Raw genomic sequence first — 19,416 nt, forward strand, 5'->3', positions numbered from 1 at the left:
AAATAGCCCACAGATTAAAAAAAAAAAAGCCTCACTGCTGGCGTCGCCGTTGATGCTGCCTGAGGCTAGCTCCGGCTCCGTGGAGTTGCTGGAGGTGTGGGAGCGCGTGTCCAGCGCGGCCAGTGACTGCAGCATGCTCAGCAGGCTGTTGGAGGCAGGGAACTGCAGGTACTTCTCCGGCACGTAGCCCACGTGGCCGGCCTTGTTGCGTGCCTGCACACAGCACATGAGCAATCCGCGTTGAAAAGCCATGCGAGAGTGGCGTGACGAGGACTGAAAGCGAGTGCATGAGTGGTGAAGGGGAGGGAGCATTTACTTTGACCCAGTCCTCCATGTCTCCATCCTCTATGACCTCCAGCATCTCGTGTTCATCTATGGTCAGCTCATCAGGCTGAGATGCCTAGGTGGAGGAAGAGGAGAGAGAGAAATCGGAAAGCCATAATCTCACTTATGCATATCTGGGAGTGTATATGAGCTCTCATAATCTCCGTTATGTAGTCTGTAAAAAACAAAACAACTACAGCACAAGTAAACATTGAAAGCATCAAACTTCAGAATAAAGTAGCGAAGGTGTGGCGCACATCGATGTCGTTACCTTGTAGGAGTAGAGCACCTTACAGGTTAGCGGGTAGTTCCTCAGGGTTCCTGACGGGCTTGAGCTACTGTCATCGAACGCCTCCATGTTCTCCTCGGGGTCCTCGCCCTCGTCCCGGTCCAAGTCCACCGGCGCCTAAGGAAACACAGCGGTCGCGCTGGGTCAGGACATGCTCACACGCGGGGGCGCTGAGGGCATTACCGAAACAGCGCTCTGCGTTTGCTTGCTGCCTGGCGTAAAGTAGGTGGGTATAATACCACGGCCTCGGTTCTTCTAGAGGCAAGATGGAGTGGTCATGTTCTACCGAGCCGCAGCAGGCCAGGTGACCGAGGCCGCGCCCTTCCATCGGGAACTAAAACTAGGCACGCAGACAGAAAGATAAGACTCCTTTAATATAAGCCTAGGGACACATTAGTGGCGCAGACTGAGGAGGAAAACACAGTCGAGGTGGAGAAAACCGATCTGAGATCAGAAGCGGTGAAGGGCGTGGGGCCAGAGTAATCGCTCTGATGTTGACATGGCAAACCAAAGGCGTCCACAGGGCCGTGTTTACCCTTCCTGTGGGTCCTGATACGCTGGACGGTGCCTCCAGTCTTATCTGGCCCTACAGGCTTTGCCGTAATGTGGCACCTTGAAATTAGGCAGCGTGAACACTGACCAACGGACTGACTGCTAAACACTGCTAGCAGAAAATAGTGTGGAGGCTTTTTTTCCCTTCATTTCAAGCTTTGTTACTTCAGCCATCTCTTTCTCCCTCTCCCACACACAAACGCACAAAGTCTTTCCCTGCGATTTGCCCGCCTATATTCTTCCTCCCAATATAAGTGCGCCAAGGTGACGAGCTGAAACTAGGGCTAAAGCCAGAAGCAGCCCAATAGCACACTGAAGTAGGAGAAGACAACACTTCAGTGCATTTACTGCAATTAAAAAAAAAAAAAAAAAAAATAGCTGAACTGAAAAGTGTTGAACTGAAGCTGATGAACTGAAGCTGCTGGTTTGGGTTAGGGAATCACCGAGCTCCTGGACTCTGGCCACCCGAGACAAGAGCTTCACCTTCAAATAAAAACTAACCAGCAGAGGGCGATGGTGAGTGACAAGACGGTCCTGTTCATCATCTCTCTTACTACCCACTTAAATAAGGCTCATAAAACTCCTGATGCAGGCGCTCGGCAGTCAGCCCTTCAGCATGTGCAGTGACGCTCTAACGAGAGATCCCGCGTGCCTCTCACCACCTTGCCCATAAATTATTCATCACACCTCTCAACTTGTCGCTATTATCCATGGGGCACGAGTCGGTACACGGCAGCAAGAGATGAAGCCACTCCCCCACCACCCCAACTCCGCCTCCACTCCCACTTTCACCGCAATCATCACCTTGACATCAGAAGACACATCTGCGAATGAGTGTGTCGGGGTGTGTGTGTGTGTGTGTGTGTGTGTGTGTGTGTGGTGTGCACTTCTGTCAAGAGGAGGAGGAGGGGTGGGTCACTAAGTGCAAGGCTGCCAGCCCTTAGGCATAGGTCATGGCTGCTGGTGGTACGGTGCGGGTGGCATGCCTGAGAGTGTGTGTGTGTGTGTGTGTGTGTGTGTGTGTGTGTGTGTGTGTGTCTGGGAGCACAATGGCACAGACAGACCCCGGGAGTTGAGTGCAGGCGGACAGCGAGGTGAGCAGGCTAGCTCCGGGAAGTGACGCCAACACGCCAGAGCCCATGTTTGTGTTGGAAAAGAGAACAATGCCCAACAGCCTGGGCTCCAGACACACGGGAAACCGACCAGCCCAACCAGTGTGTGGGTGTGTGTGTGCGCGTGGCAAAGGGATGCGTAGGTGGTCACTGTGTGATTGTGTGTGTGTGTGTGTGTATGTTTATGTGTGGCAAAGGGATGCGGAGGTGGTCACTGTGTGTGTGTGTGTGTGTGTGTGTGTGTGTGTGTGTGTGTGTGTGTGTGTGTGTGTGTGTGTGTGTGTGTGTGTGTTCAAGGGCACCGTGCCCTGTCACAGTAAAGTGAGAAGGCTAAAAGATCCTGCAGTGACATGCTGTTGGTAAGGGCCTGAAAGGCTTGCTGAGACTGGCGGGTTGCCGACCTGTTATTATGGGATGGTGGCGGAGGGCCGCGGGTGTGTGATGGGAGGAAAGGACCTGCGTACTGTGAGAGAGGGGTCGTGGGTGGTGAGGGTTGGCAGGGACGCCCAGCGCTCGTTCTCCAGCTCCTCCATCACCTGGTTCATGGCGCTCTTCAGCCACGTATCCACAGAAACGCCCACCTGCCTGAGCAGGTCTAGACGCGCCTCTGCCTTCAGCTTCACAGTCTGCAAGGGAGCGCAAGAGAAAATCAGGGTCAGCACACAAACAGGCGCAACACGAACACACAACCTACCTGATCTACACTGAACACTGCCTGCAAAGAATGTTCTGCCTACTACTGCCCACTGGTGGGAGGAATACTTTTATTAGTATTCCATACCATTCCGTTACAGATGACCTATTAAATATTTCTCTCTAATCGATAAAGGATTACTATATTAAAGGAACAATTAGATTTCTTTCTGCTACTTTTTGTTTACCTTTTTAAAACATTTTGTTTTTTGGATTTTTCCTTGACTTTGCGTCCTCTGAGGTACCGAGCCAGTAACATCCCTTCAAGCTGCGGCTCACGCAACGTTGGGGGGCAGTATTGCTCTCTCATGCTCCCGGCTACGGACGGCTCTGGTGTCATCAGGGATCGAACTCACGACCTCCTGATGACAGGGCTAACGCTTCTCTACTTAACAGTTGTGGAACCCTGGCTTCCTCCGCAATTCCCCCCAAAGTCTTCTCTCTGCAGACCCAAGAACCCATCAGCAGACGTGTGGACACTGCATAAACAGCGTTGCTGAGAAGCCCATTACTGTAGAAAGCCCAGTCCCTACACTCCTATCAAACAGGTTGGCTCCAAGAGTGTAAACATCCCAGATAGGTGTAGAATGCTTTGGCATGGGTGGCAAGTTCTTCATACTGAACCTGTGGTGCTTCGATGGAATATGGTGATAAAATACTTCTTCGCTATATGATCAAGGATATTTTTTCCCCCAGAATTTTGTAGAAGACAACGCTCCCATTACAAATGACAAATTACTTGACTGAGGAGAGGGCGCATCTTGAAAAAGCATCGTAACCTGGGTTCTTCACCCCCATAGCATGACAACTAGACTCTATGCAGGATCTTATCATCTGACAACCATGGGACATAACATGAGCAAGATTTGCCCCTCTCTAATCTGTGATTTAAACACAAAAGAAAATGATTTTCATCCAGATAGCATTTACTTAGCGTGCATAATGTCAATTGAAGCAAACACCGTAACCACGATAAACAAATCTCATGTCCACATGAAAAAATGCACGTTCTTAATGAACAAAGCTATTAGCATGCAAAATGGGTCATGCGTGTTAATGCAGGCACAGAACGGCACGGATTGAACTGGACAGACCTCATAAACCCACATCTGCTCCCTGTCACATATTAAACTCCATGGAGGAAAAGACCCAGGATGCACCCTGGGGAGGAGCAGGACATGTGGGCCACATGTGAACCCTTTAAATAAACACAGGCTACGTCATCGGAACTGCTCCCTCGACCGGAACCATTACAAAGGGGAACAGAAGCAATAAAAGAAGAAACGACGCTGAACAAAGCTGTCAGTGAAATAGCCGAGGAGTAGCTGAGCAGGGCTCTTCCGGAAGGTTCTGGATGTACGCCTTTCGAGCCGTGAAAGAGAAGAGAAAGGCAGTAGCTATTTCAGAGGAAAACCCCCGACCCTTAATAACGGACGCTGAGTACACTTCCTACCAGTTACAGACTGGCTTCCTGATTTACAAAGGGCCAGTGAACAAAAACGTAACATTCGCAATTGGCCCTTTTTAGTTCTGCACTTATTTCACTTAGTTCCTCCCACTTTTGTCCAGAGCTTGTCCATTAGCTCTTAATGGGCTGATTAAACATTTATCAGAGGCTAATGGATCATGGAGTGGAAGGGAAGCCCTTTTTTAGTTTAAAAAGAAAAACATAATAGGAGCTGAGCTCCCAGTGTTTTTACAGGAGTCGTATAAAAAAAAAAAAAGAAGACGCTCTGAATGTCTGTTATAAGTGGGCATAAATATTATAATTACATTGCAAGTTTTATTATGATATTAACCAGGCAATTATCACATTAAATTCTGGACTGTGCCAGAAGAGGGCGCCAAAGGTGACTGCAGTAATGGGAACGACGGTAGATTTTTTTTGAAGTGATCTGGATACATAGATCTCACTCACTCACACAGAGAGAGAGAGAGAGAGGGAGGGAGTCCGTGGGGGGGGGGGGGGGGGGGTGGTGGTGAGGGGGGGTTGGGAGAGAAAAAGACAGAGAGCACAGCAGCTCTGAAACACTCCCACATTAATAACTGGCAAAATAAATCCTTTCATAAAATACTGTATTGCAGTTATGTTGTGTGAGTGTGTGTGTGAGTGTGATCCATGTAATACAGCTCACCACTTCAAAAAAAATCTACCCACACACACACACACACACACACACACACACACACACACACACACACACACACACACATTTACATTCGTTAATGTGAGTGCAGCAATACATCAAAAATTCCACAAAAGGTCCTGGGGTTAGCCAGGATACTTAGAGCACACAATAGAAAATAAAAACAACAACACCAACAACCACCCTAAAACAATGTTAGAGGGCTCATTTGCAAATTGCAACCTTCAGCAACATCACTATATGGAAATCAGATTAACAAATGAGACACACAAGTACAGGCAAATGTACAAACACACACACGCACAAACACGCGCACACACGCACACACACAGACACAGACACGCTACCTCTGCTTTGCGGATGTTCTCTTTGGCCTCCTCCATTTTAAACTCGAGGTCATTCCTGCTCTGTTCGGTGGGAGGGGTTCCCTGTCTTTCACACTCTTCTAGAACCTGCGATTACGAACCAATCAGTGTGAATTAATACCAGTGATTGATCAGTCACACTGAACAGCTCAGCTCTGAGAAGATGGGTCATCCCCAAAGGACCAAAGGTAATGCTGGTGACACTGGAATGACTTCTCTCGGTTCATACATTCAATCATGCAATCCAAAATAAAACACCAAAAAAGGTACTTCTGGATCAGCAGAAACTTCTACTTCTGCATTACTGACAAAAGAGAAGCACTCAAAATAACTGAGCATGTGTGTGTGTGCTTATAAAATGTGTGTAAATGTGTGTCTTATGTGTTGTGTTCCAACACCTGTCTGTAGTGGACTGTGTGTGTGGGTTTCACCCGTCTGTAGGGAATTATCTGTGCATTTGCGTGTGTCAGCCGTCTGTTGTAGATGGCGGGCGTGTGTGTCACCCATCTGTACTGGATGGTGTGTGTGTGTGTGTCTCACCCGTCTGTAGTGGATGGTGTGTGTGTGTGTGTCTCACCCGTCTGTAGTGGATGATGTTCTTGTGTTCTCGGGCTACACGCGTCGCCCATTTCCTGGCCTCCTTGTTGAGGCTATGCTCCTCAGTGGTGCCCGTCTCTGACTCCAACTGCCGGCTCTGCAACACGTACACACACGTACACACACACACACACACACACACGTACACACACGTCAGTAAAACAAACAAAACAAATTTCATCGGAGTTCTTTAAGTCTTTACTCCTACCACAAACCTGGTAGGCTAACAGCATTACAGCTGACTACACACTGTGCTCAGCTGCCATTTCTCCCTACTGAAATACTCCTAAAGCCCCATCCTGACCAAATGGGGGTGGGGCAGGGGGTGGAGTTCATTAATCATGCAGAATATGCGTGAATGAAGTTGCAGGGGAGGGGCCAAGCGTGGAGCAGGTAGACAAACGGTCGTGCAGAGGGACAGTCAGACAGACAGGCAAGCTGGGAGACAGGAGCACATGTGAGGGGCTGACGGACAGGGTCCGGTGCACTGCTAAGTGCTCTATGTAGAGACATGACGCTTCACAGGAAAAGTCCACGAACCACGAAGTCAGACCTCCACACCAGCAGTGGGCTACACACTTGTGTGTTTTCCCTCCTTCTCTCCCTGCATCCCTTGCACATCCCCCTCTCCCATCTCTCTCCCCCTTTTGTTTTGCCCATCTCCCGGAGTGATGACTGACTGACGCACACTTGTGCCTGTATGTGTGTGTGTGAGAACTGATTCTCCCAGCATGGCTTGCGTCCTCGTGTGGAAGGAGTACACGTGTGACCCGTCGTAAGACCTGCTCACGTGTGTAAAGCCCTGCTGCAGTACGCCCTGGTTTCCCCAGAGGGCATCGTTTGAATCCTCCCACATGGGTACAGTGATGTGCAGACGATGCAGGCAGAGCCCTCAGGCAAAGCAGCTATTTCTACACCCAGCGGACTCTCTCTCTCACACACCTACACCCACACACAGAGCCACTCAACATGGAGCATGCAACGTGGAGGGCTGGAGGAAGGGTGCATGCAGAGGCTGGTCTTGCGGAGTGGACGGACTGCTCTGTGGCATGATGGGAGTGTGAGTTTTGTTAGGCTCGGTGAGGCTCTACCTGGGCCAAGGTCATTCTCATCACACTGACCGCCGATGGCTCAATGTCCACCAGCTGCTGCACGGAGCTCAGAGTCTGAGCCAGGAGTTCGTTCGCACGCACGCACGCAGGGTGGGGGGGAGTTAAGAGGAGAGGAGAGGTTAGTGACAGGTAGGACAAAAGTGCAAGAGTTCCCAGGCACTGAGGTTAGAACAGCCGATATCTAGCAAACAAGAACGCTGTGGGGGAAGAGAATTAGTGAGAGTGAGCCAGTAATGTCAGAAGAAGGCAGAAACAAACCCCTAGAGGGGATCAGAAGAGAGGTGGCAGTCTGAGTTAATACTCGGCCACAGTGTCACAGAGAGACAGAGAGAGAGAGAGAGAGAGAGAGAGAGAGAGATGGAAGGGGAAAGCAAATGAGAGGTGGAGGGGAGGGAGAGAGTGAGTGGCAGTGCTGTTGGAGAAAAGCAGAGCCTATTAACCGTGGGGCACCTATTCCACCTGAGGCAGAGTGAGCAGAGAGGACAGAGACAGGGATGAGAGAGAGAGAGAGAGAGAGAGAGAGAGAGAGAGTGTGAGTGAGTGAGTGAGTGAGTGAGCAAGCGAGAGAGGGAGGAAGTGCTCCTTTGTGACAGACAGTACAGGTGAAGAAAGAACTTAGCGGAAGAGTTGATGGTGAGAAAAAAAGGGGGGGAAAAAAAAAAAAAAAAAAAAAAAAAAGGATTCGAACATCACCATTTAAAGGCAGTGAAGCGTGGAGTGCGCCACATGATGACGGGTGACGGGCTTTGAGCGGCGAGAGACAGCTTCATCAGTGCTGCTCACAACCTCACCACCAGAGCAAAAGACCATACTGTGTTTCAGACACGTCTGGAGGCTACCAGAGAGGGTAAATATAGACTAGGGAAGAAAGTGCAGTGTGTGTGTGTGTGTGTGTGTGTGTGTGTGTGTGTGCGCGTGCTTGCGTGCGTGCGCATGATGCACGAGTGAGAAACGGCATTTTTCTTTGCAAGGTGTTGCATGACACTGAGGAGTGTAAATGTGTGATGGTGACCGACAATAGGAAGAAAAAATTAAGCCACAGTGTGAAGGCGCCTGTGTGTATGTGCGTGTGAAAGAGGCCAAGGTCTTGACTTTGAAATCTCTGGCAACTGAGAACGTTTCTGTGGGTGCTTGTGAAAATTACAGAGCCTTTAAAATGACAACAGAAGAATTTTTGAATTGCAAACTGACAAAACACAAACTGGAGGAACGGGATGCAGGAGGGACAGAGGAGTAACCGAGAGAAGACCAAATCCCTGCACAAACACACTACTGCTCCAGCCAATCACCTTCCCACGGCCTGTTCTGAACGACCGAGGACAGACAGGTGAAGTCTTCACAGCTCACAGCAGTGCAATGACATGTTGGTACTGTGGCATTCCTTACAAATGCAAAATTAAACCAAAATCCCCCACCGTGTATTCTCAAACATGGCGAGGTGTGTGTGTGTGTGTTTGTGTGCATCTCACCATGTCACCATCACAAGGCTGAAACTGGAAGTCTTGTGCTTTGTGGAATACTGGATTCTCCTGTAGAAACAGCTGCTGATTGAAGTCCTGCACCACCTTAAGCAAGAAGATGCAATTAGTGTGTGTGTACATGAACATGTATATGCATTGTGTGTGGGGTCACTCACACACCCCTCCCAAGGTGACTGCAGTTGTCTGCACACACACGCGCACACACACACACGTGCACACAAAACTACAAAGAGCTACAGTATGTAACCTAAGACTCCTCTGGGACAGCGGTGTACATTGCAGTTGTATTTCTATGTGCAGAAGTGCTGTATATTTGGGCATGGTGTGTGTGTGTGTGTGTGTGTGTGTGTGTAAATATCCATAAGTGTGCAGGAAAGGGAATTTGTTTATAGGGAGCACTTAATGAGGAAGCTGGCAAAATGTAGCTATTTCTGGGAATGAAGGAGAAAATGGAATGATGAAATGCACATATAGTCGGAGAGGGAGGGAGAGAGAGAATGCTCACCAGAGGACAGATTGGGGGCTGATGCTGAACGAAGGGGTGTGTGTGAGAGAGAGACATGGGGGGGGGGGGGGAGAGAGAGAGAGAGAGAGAGAGAGAGAGACAGACAGACAGACACACACTCACTCGGCTGGACTTCTCCAGGAGGAACTGGAACGTGTTGTGGACAGCCTGGCACGCTTCCAACTCCGTCCGGCAGAAAGACATCAAATAATCTTTCACGTGATCATAGACATTACCATCCAGAGCCTGTGGGAGGTGTGTGTGTGTGGGGGGGGGGGGGGGGGGGGAGGAGAAACAATTGCAAGGACAGAGGAAGGTTTGAGACAGAGAGAGGGAATCGTGGGGAGAGAAAAGGGAAAGAGGTACAGAGACGGAGATTAATTTCCTTACCAATATGACAACGATTTAATACTCAGGAAGGGAACAGCGTATAGAGTATGGAGTCATTCTCCTGCACTGGTACTGGAGCCATTTCCCCGTGTTGTGTAATCTTTGGAACAGCGCAGTGCTCAACCAGCAGCGGCTGCTGGGAAAGGTTAGCCAGTTCAGATTCCATGGCCCTGACGTGCAAGAACAACACTGAAAACCCTCCTCTGTGTCCCCCTCTCTCTCCAACAGCTTGGCCTGTTCCTCATACCCCTGGCTCTGTCCCGGTCTCGAACCGAGCCCGGCACGTCCGGGGCAGAGGCTGCGGATCAGGCCGGCAGTTCATCACTGTGCGCCGTGCCCTGGAGAGTCGGGGGCATCGATGTCTGTCTCGGGCACGTTCACTGGCCGGCTGGACCAAAGCAGATTCATCTTTCTGCTGGCCTTCTATTCACAAGATATGCCTTCGTTGTGGTGTGTGTGTGTGCGCACATGCACATGTGTGTTGGAGAGGGCTGTTGAATTGTGTATGTTTTGATAGGGTCCTTTGGGTCACCATCACAGTTCAAAGTCCAGTCATGTATATGTGTAGAAGATCATTGGCTCACTGTAATGATTTGTTACCTCTTCTCAAAGCAGCTAGAGAAAGAAAGGTGTGTAAAACACATCTATTTACATAAATGCACCCTCCTTTACTCACACACACCCACCCACCCACAGGCTGATTCATGGGTACAACAGACTCAAAACCTCCTGTTCCTCATGCTCTCTCAACAACACACCACCACACTTCTCTCAGTTAAAGTTCAAACTCACACAATGGTTACTAATAAACTACATCCAGACTCCATGTCTGAGGCTCAACTTCACTGCACTGCTGGTAATAATTATCGATTAACTATTCGGTTCTATTGGACTTTCTGTTCTGTTCACTGGAACACCAGACAAATTAAATGGTAAGAGGCATGAGCTGAAGACAGCGACCGATTTCTGCACATGAAAGACCACTGGGTGTCATGACGATACACCCCGTCTCAGCACTGAAATTTTGCCTACAGCTTTTCCCGCCGGTGGGGTGAGCTTCTGCCAGTGGGGTTAGCTGCAGCCAGTGGAGAGGACCACGCACAGTGTGCTGATCCTGAACATCAGTGCTCCCAGTCTCAAGCGCTCCAATAAAAAAACAAACAAACAAACAAACAAAAACACTCCTGCACAGACAAAATACCACATTGCTCAGTACAGTGCCAGAATATGGAGGGACAGGACCTTGTGTAAGCTGGCCTGATGTAGTCCTAACTTTGTTAGGACAAATAAGGAAATTCCCAGAGATCTGGGTACTTTCAGAATGAGAGCACTTCTCCTTCTACGTCTCCTTCTTCCTTCATGCTGTCATCTATTTAAGGAAGAACCAGTGCCAAGAACCAGACAATGAGCCATTCTAATTCTCCACCTGAAGCACAGCCCATCTGACAGGCACGCTAGGAGCGCAGAAAACAATGGCCAGGCGCAGTCCTAGCCGGAAGAACACTCGCCGTTAACGAATGACTTCCGCCAGTTGTTAAGGGGCTGACCTCACAGGAAGCACCTGCTACAGCAGCTCGGGAGCGGCTGCGCTTCGTCAACAGGCAGGGGGTGCTGTGGAGGGCGGCAAAGGACAAAGACCCTGAAGGGAAGGAAAAGAAGATGAAAAATCCTGCAGTTTTTAACCCAAATAGAAGACAGTAAGCAAAAATGACAGAAACGAAGAAAATAGAAGCATTCCTTCTCCCAGAATGGCCGCGACCGATCGTATTGACGGTACCGGCTGGGCCGCTAGGAAATCAGGAGTGCGGGCAGCGATCCTGTGTCCTATTCGCCAGCGGGTGGCCCTGAAGCACTGACAGTCTAGCCATCAATAATTCACTGGAGCCTCTCCCCAACTCGGATCCCACTCACGCAGCCCAAGGACAGGCAGCCGGCGGAGAGCAACACAGTGGGGTGAGGTGGTGGAGCTTAGTGAAGATGAAGGGTCGAGGTGTTGGGGCCGAGCTCCACCCATTGCGAGAGGACACGACCGACAAGCCTGGTGACGGCCAGTTCACCCCAGTGTCGACTTTTAAATGCTCCTCAGTTCTTCTAATGGGCATTGAACTGAGAGAGAAAGCACATGTCTGTGTGTGAATATACATACACAGTGGTTTGCCAAAAAAAAAAAAACCATTAAAAAGTCTTAAAAGATGCGTCTGGGTTACAAATGACACCAATACCAACGCAGAAGCAATGTTCTTAAAGTCAAAATTAATTATTTACCAGATCTTTTTTTAAAAATTAAAAACTGAAAAGTGCAGTGTTTGGTATAACCATGTTTTGCTGCAATAATGGCGTTAAGTGTGTTGGTGCATGTTCCTGACTGGCTTTAGCACACTATTCAGGACCGACCTTCACCTGCTCTTAAAGGATTTGCTCCAGGTTGATGAGCCTGGTTGGATGACATCGGGTGACTACAATTTTGAAATCTCAATAGGACTGTGGTCTGGATTTTGGATTATAGAACGTTTGACCTTCACCACTCCAACCACTCCTGTGCTGCTTTAGTCTTGTGCTTGGCATCACTGAACAATGCTGAATGGAGAAGATTCTCCAGAGCTTTAGAATTTCTGAAGTACGTTGGCTGGAGGAATCTCACTGTTTTGCACCATCCAAAAATCTCAATGTTTGTCTATTCTGACCATAAACCTGTACCCAGAATTTTAGCTGGGTAACTTTGATGTTTCAGATTCCTTCATATTCACAGTCTGAAACATGGTATTTCAATTAAAGTGTGCCTTTACCCAGAAAACCTTTAATTTCATAGGTAGAGGCCAATTATAAGCCAGCTATGTATTCATTGTAACAGTATCTTTTATCTATAGAAACTTGGGAGATTTCACAGCACAGGGGCGGAATTCTTACACAAGTGGCATGTTTTTGTTAGTCAGTTTGTGGGTAGGGTTCAGTATTTGTGCCATGCAGACTCACACAGACCACCCACTTTATTAAAAAAAATGCCTATACAGTGCTTACACTCACTCGCCGCTTTATGATGTTGACCCATCTTCTAGGTTGCTAGTGTTTTCACATGCACCAAACTCAAACCGTCCATGCCATCAGGTAGGCTGTATGCACCATATGATTAGATATTTGTGTTACCACACATTTGAACACGTGTACTTAATAAAATGGCTACACACCCACACCCACACCCAGACCCAGAAGGTAACATAGCAGATGTTGAGTACCTTGGAATCCCACAGGCAAATGGGAATCATGAAGAGGCCACAAGGGAACCAACTACAACCAAATACCTACAAAGAGTGATGCAAGTCCTGAGAAATCAGCTGAACGGTAAGAAAAAGATCTGGGCCATCAACACCTATGCCCTGCCAGTCATCAGGTACGCTGCTGTCATAATAAGACCTAAGGAGGAGATAGAAGCCACTGACATCAAGACAAGGAAACCCCTCAACGCATGGAGGGTCTCATCCCAAATCCAGCATTCAGACTGTACATTAAGCGGAAAGAGGGGGACCGAGGACTAGTGAACATCAGAGCCGCTATCTAGGATGAAATGACCAAGATTCAGGAGTGCACCAGGACGATGGCCCCAAGTGATGAAAGTGATGCCAAGTGAGTACCTCAGACAGCAGAAACACGAGGAGGATGGAAATGAGGAGGGGCAGGGTCCATCATGGGAGGAAAAACCCCTACACGTTATGTACCACCGGCAGATATGGAGAAATCCTACTGATGGCTGGAAAAGGCTGGATTGAAAGACAGTACAGAGGCAGCACGGGAACAAGCACTGAACACAAGACCGATGGTATCTGGGATCTACCACAACGCAAAGGACCCCAGATGCAGGCTGTGCAAAGATGCCGCTGAGACAATCCCACACATAATAGCGGGATGCAAGATGCTAGCAGGGCGTACAGGGAACGCCATAACCAAGTGGGCTGGAAGTTCAAGGTCTAAGTGGGATATAGCCACAAAGGTGGAGGGAAATAACCATGGTAAGATCCTGTGGGACTTCCGATGAACAAACAGAGGGCCATATTGATAGATGTGGCACTCTGGAGTGATGGCAACATCTGGAAAAAGAAACACGAGAAGCTTGTGAAATACCATGGGTTGAAGGAAGAGCTAGACAAGACTGCAACAGCAACTGTGTTTCCCGTGGTAATCAGAACACTAGGGGCTGTATCCTCCAAACTGTGAGAATGGCTTCAACAGATCCCATGAACAACATTCGAGATCTCGGTCCAGAAAAGTGCAGTCATGTGAACAGCTAAGGTACTACACAGGATTCTCAAGATGGACATGATCACAGACACGGACACGGTGCCACTCCTGTCAGCTAAAAACAGGCAAATGAAGCTGCAATTCACACATGCTCACTAGATTTGGACAGTAGAAGACTGGAAAAGCGTTTCCTTGTCTGATGAGTCAGTTTCTGCTATGACACTCGGATGGCAGGGTCAGAATTTGGTGTAAACAACATGAAAGCATGGATCCATCCTGCCTTGCACCAACAGTTCAGGCTGGCGGTGGTGGTGTAATGGTGTATTTTCTTGGCACACTTTGGGTCCTTAGCACTGAACGAGTAACATTTAAACACCACAGCCTACATGAATATTGCTAATGACCACGTCCATCCCTTTATGGTCTCAAGTGTACCCATCTTCTGATGGCTACTTCCTGAAGGAAAACACACCATGTCACACAGGCCAAATCAAGCTTCTTGAACGTGACAGTGAGCTCGCTGTACTCAAATCGCCTCCACTGTCGCCAGATCTCAGTCCAACAGGGCACCTCTGGGATGGGGTGGAACAGGAGATTTGCATCATGGATGTGCAGCCGGCAAATCTGCTGCAACTGCATGATGCTATCGCGCCAACACGCTCTAAAATCTTTCAGGGTTGGCAGAGGTAAGCTGGGTGAAAAGAGCTCCTTCCCACGGTATCTGGTGCATTGGATCAATGAGCAGATGGCTGTGGATGACAGTATCCCTCTAAAACAAGGAATGTCGCCACTCACTGCCTAATTGAGCTTAAATGGTTCACTTGGACAAAGAGGTGGGCCAATGACTTAACACTATTGATATACGCTGCTGGTGTAGGCCCATTAAGGCAAAGCCATTAAATCACACTGCTTATAATAAATGAGGGCAGTTCCATTTCTTCTTTTATATGGATAAAGAGGCTCCGTGTATATTCATTCTCCTCACTGAACTGGTTAATATTAATTAAGATTCTGTTTGGTGGCAGGTTCTCCACTCCACTCCACTCCCAGTGACCCAGTTCTCTGTGCCGTGTGGAGAACTCTCTGGCTCCAAATGGCCAATTCAACTCATGAAGGGCTCGATAATTAGCTGATGAGCGGGACCGGGCCCGGAGGAGCCTTTTGAGTTGGGTTTTCTCTCAAGGTTTCTTCCTCTCGTCATCCCTGCCAGCGCTCCTCCTGGCCAGCTCGTTAGTGGCTGAAGCCTGGGTTTATGTGAAGCTTTCTGACCATGTCTGTCACAAACATGAAAGCGAAGTATTGAACTGAAACAAATTGGTTTCAGTTATGAGCGTAATACGAGTACTTCTCTCTATTTTTAAGGAACTCTACATTTTCGTTTTATACCATTTTACAAACTCATTTATTATACCTGAAAATATCCTTGTGCTCTAAATTTCTAAGGCTGATCTGGTAACTCTGACTTCATTACTTCGCCTGAGTCTAGACAATAACAACAACCAATGACGGTTATTGCAGAAACCATTCTTATCTTAGCTCAACATGCAGGGGATGCGCGGCGGCAGCTGTAACCAGGCTCACATGTTAATCAGGGCTGTGAAATGATGTCAAAGCAAGTAAAATACGACACTGATGGAGGTACAGAACAGGATTAAAAGACAATGAGTGCACAACTCTTCAATAAAACGCTGAATCTCAGCTTCCAGAATGCGCCGACCTCTTCACTGGTCAATCAGTTCATTGAAAGAAACATACCATCACCCAATGTACAAGCTAACATCATTACCAACGTAGCATTGTGGGAAAAAAAAAAATCTTCATCTCATTATGAGTTATTACACAACTTTGTACTTAATGTCAAACACTCGGCTAAATGTCGCAGGGACTGACGTTAAAAACTGTAGAGGAAGCTTTTAAATTAGCGTGATCCAATATGGCTAATGACTGCTAAAGTCATGGGGGCAACGGCTGACCATTTTTTATTTCACCTTTCTGACTTCAAGGCAGTCATTGCTCATCGGTGACTGGCTGCCCGCTGCATTTCCTGAGGTCATTGCTCAGCTCTGATTGGCTCCTCCACTCCCTGGCTGGAAGCGCTAGAGGACAGGCCAATGCCAGCGACTCTGCCAGGCAGATTTCTGAGTGGGTTACAGTCAAAGCTGCACTTGGGGAGGAGATGTGCAGCGCCGCATGGTCCAAATGCTCCTGTTCCTTCTCGCAAGGACACTCCAGGTCAAGTCAAGCGCCGGCAAGCCTCCCTGTGGAGCAGCCACACCCCTCCCCGGTGATCCTGGAACAGGATGGTGGATCGGGCTGCCCAGACGGCTGTTATTTTTGGGGCAAGGACTGAGCACTTAACACGTAAACTGCTGAAGCGGCCGGTGTTGCAGCTTCACTGGCGTGGGGGGAAGGCTCGACAGCTGCACAAATCTGCCGGGAACAAACACTCCAGCTGACACGCATGGCGGCTTGTTTTAAAAATGGAAAATAAATAAATAAAATTACATGTACGCTGCAACCAAGCTCTTCCAAACCTGTGCTTTCAGACTGGGACCACCAACATCTCCACTAAGTTTATTAAATATATTGCTGTGTTTGTAATATTACTACTAAACTACTAAACTGTGGTCACAAACTGAGTTCCTACTAGACACACTGATATTGCATTATGAGAAGGATAGAGGGACAGCCCGACACAGGGACTGATGGAGTGACTGACTTTGCTTCACAGTAAAAATGCCTGTCTTCTGCATTTAAACACAGTGCTAAAATTCCATGTAAAATACAAACAAAAACAACAAATAAATAACATCAATAAACAGTAATACACGAGTGCTCGGCGATGCATGACCGTCACCATAGTCATTCTGGTTGAGGGGTGCTCCACATCGCTAAATGCGATAACTGCTTGTGTAACATAAGATATAAAACGTTCCTGGTGGAGCTCGGGACCTTAACTCGGCAGACAGATGGAAGCCATTTAAATGATGAAAGAAGCATCTTTAACTGCACTCATTACCTTCTTAAGCGTGGGACTATTAAAAATCTCACTAAACCGTTTTTGCGGCTTTCCAGTAACCTCACGCGTTGGCTCATCGCATCACAGCGTTCACCTCATTATTTCTGCCATTCTCATTGCTATTTATGTTCTCTTATATTTACAACATATTTATAAATGAGTTGCACTTGTATTTACATTTCTCATAAACTACATATTCATTCACGTACATTCCTTTTGTCTCTGTAGCAAAGGAAGACTAATATGGAATGTTGGAATTAAAAGGAGACAAAGAGGTGGCGCCATTGTGTTATGCAAATGTACTTCCTGATCTAGCCTGTCTAAGAGCAGTGGGTGAACAGGCCCATGGGTGTGTGTGAGGTGTGTGTCTGTGTGTGTGTGGGCGCATGCGCATGTGAATTAGCCTCCGCTCAGAGCTGCAGTCAGGCCCTCCAGCCCTGCTGAAGCCCTGTGTAGAGTCACCAGTCATAGCAGGGAGGCGGATCTCTCGTTAACTCAGAGATGCATTAATAGAGGGTGATCTCACTCACTCACTCACTCACACACACACACACACACACACACACACATACACACATACACACATACACACATACACACATACACACATACACACACACACATACACACATACACACACATATATATATATATATATATATATATATATATATATATATATATATATATATATATATATATATATATATATATATATATAAATAAATAAATAAAACATGCACAAGCACACAGCCAAAGCCTTAGCAGTCCTATCCAGTGATCAGAGAGTGTGAAGTGCCAGTGAGCAGATGAAGCACACGCACTCTGGAGTCTGGACAGCACCAGGCCAAACTGATAAAAACATCAGCATAACCACAAAGGCAAGATCTCGAGTGCACAAGATGTGACTAGGACATCGCTTCAGGCTGTCTTCTGCAATCATCTAATAATGACTGTCATTAAGTGGAATCTGTGTGTACAAAACCCTTTTTTAAAAACACGACTCAGTGTGCGTGTGTGTGGGGTGTGTGCATGCACACGCGCTTAAGTCATCGTGTAGATGTGTCCTATGAAATCACAGCTGGGAGCAGGGCACGAGCGGGTGACACGTCACCACTGGGACAGCGTGTGCCTTAGTACATGACCTCATCGTCACCGAGCACAAGTGAAACAATTTGCGTAAGCTGCGCGCTGGAGCTGACTGGCTGGGTGTACCTGTGACAGCCCATTGTGAGAATTTGCGCCTCCCTTACACAACTCTCCCCGAAGCCCATAAGAGTGCTGTGAGCAACTGGCTGTCTTAAGTAAGCTGAGTTCTACGGGCATGATGGTCTGTGCTGGACAGCGGAAGGGGAGTGGCTGAACCAGGGCCCTCACCTTGATGCAATTGGCCAGGTCGGTCTGGTAGTAGCGATCCTGGTGCGCGCTGGCAGCGGCGAGCATCAGCAGGTACTCGTTCCTGGCGTGGGTGGCTTTGGAGTTGCAGTCGCTCCTCTTGGCTTTCAACTGACATGGGCATGGGAGATGTGCGGCGAAAAGCAAACAGACATGAAAGTGTTTACTTGGACCACATGGACAGAGCGTTCCACCTCAACATGTGGTTTGGAGATACAGAGGAGCAGAGACACCTCCTCACGACACGCACAGACATGCATGGGAGAGACACACACACACGGAAATGCACAAAACGGGACACACCCTCACTTGGAGACCCACACACGCATACAGTTGCACAGAATAGCACATCAGGGTTCAGAAACAGCATTCCTGTTAAATGCTGTAAATGGAAGCTGGGAGTTGGGAAAAGACACGCGTCTAGACGGAGTCTGTGGTGCTCACCTTGACACTGGCCTTCTGTAAACTAATCCTGGACTGAAACAGGCCCAGTTTGGACCTGGAGAACACACAGCAGACAAACAACTCCATCAGTCCTCATGCACACCTGCAAAAAGTCAGTCATTCTTAAACAAACGCTTTACAACATCCTTCTCTGGACGACTCTGAGGGTGTTCAGGGTGGAACTTGCTGGAAAACTGCAATGTTGGCGAACAGTGTTTTTTGGGGGGGGATGAACAAGGTTGTTTCCCGCATCGTGAATGGCAGAAAAACGGAATCGTGAATCAACTCATGTTCGACCGCACCCGTGTCTAGGAGAGGAAGTAGCAGGCAGTACAAATTAAGCCCAGATTAACACCCTCACGGAGATAGAGGAGGAAGGACCATGAATTCTAAATGGCCCATGCGTCCCACATCCTAAATCAAGTACGGCGCGCTGCTCTGAGACCGGGAAGAGGAAACCACATAAACGTCAATCTCGTAAAACAGCGCAGAAGGTTTGGAGGTCCTTTCCTTATGTTTACAACAACAGGCTTTTGACATACTGCTCATAACGAGGCCGTCGCTCTCCCTGGCAGGGGTCAAGTGTGGGTGTGACCTGAGCGTGGCAGGGGAGGAGCGTAACAGACTAATGACCTACCATGGCTCCTCCCACAGCTGGACACAGATAGGAAGTGCAAATCCTCCTCCTCACTCCGATGCCAAGGAGAAAATGTAGGGCTAGGCGCTTGTCCAGATCAATACCACCACCTCTGCTAGCC

The 19,416-nt window shown here is 48.2% G+C and overlaps 1 protein-coding gene across 3 annotated transcripts in view; it reads right to left on the reverse strand.

Annotated features, from left to right (window-relative positions):
* Positions 1-19,416, reverse strand: part of fchsd2 (FCH and double SH3 domains 2) — a 48,581-nt gene that overhangs the window by 4,520 nt on the left and 24,645 nt on the right. For all 3 annotated transcript variants that reach the window (XR_014124138.1, XM_027009344.3, XM_081715833.1), the window contains exons 7-16: positions 18,659-18,713; positions 18,197-18,325; positions 9,301-9,423; positions 8,661-8,756; positions 6,060-6,176; positions 5,465-5,569; positions 2,742-2,903; positions 596-730; positions 317-400; positions 36-213 (exon numbers count right to left, since the gene is read on the reverse strand). Coding sequence is in view for 2 of the 3 variants with exons in the window: in XM_027009344.3 (XP_026865145.3) it covers positions 36-213; positions 317-400; positions 596-730; positions 2,742-2,903; positions 5,465-5,569; positions 6,060-6,176; positions 8,661-8,756; positions 9,301-9,423; positions 18,197-18,325; positions 18,659-18,713 (1,184 nt within the window). In the remaining variant the exon portion in view is untranslated. The remainder of the gene's footprint in view (positions 1-35; positions 214-316; positions 401-595; positions 731-2,741; positions 2,904-5,464; positions 5,570-6,059; positions 6,177-8,660; positions 8,757-9,300; positions 9,424-18,196; positions 18,326-18,658; positions 18,714-19,416) is intronic.

This window comes from Electrophorus electricus, chromosome 6 (genome assembly GCF_041902795.1).
Source record: "Electrophorus electricus isolate QZ-2024a chromosome 6, ASM4190279v1, whole genome shotgun sequence".
Classification (NCBI taxonomy): Eukaryota; Metazoa; Chordata; class Actinopteri; order Gymnotiformes; family Gymnotidae; genus Electrophorus; species Electrophorus electricus.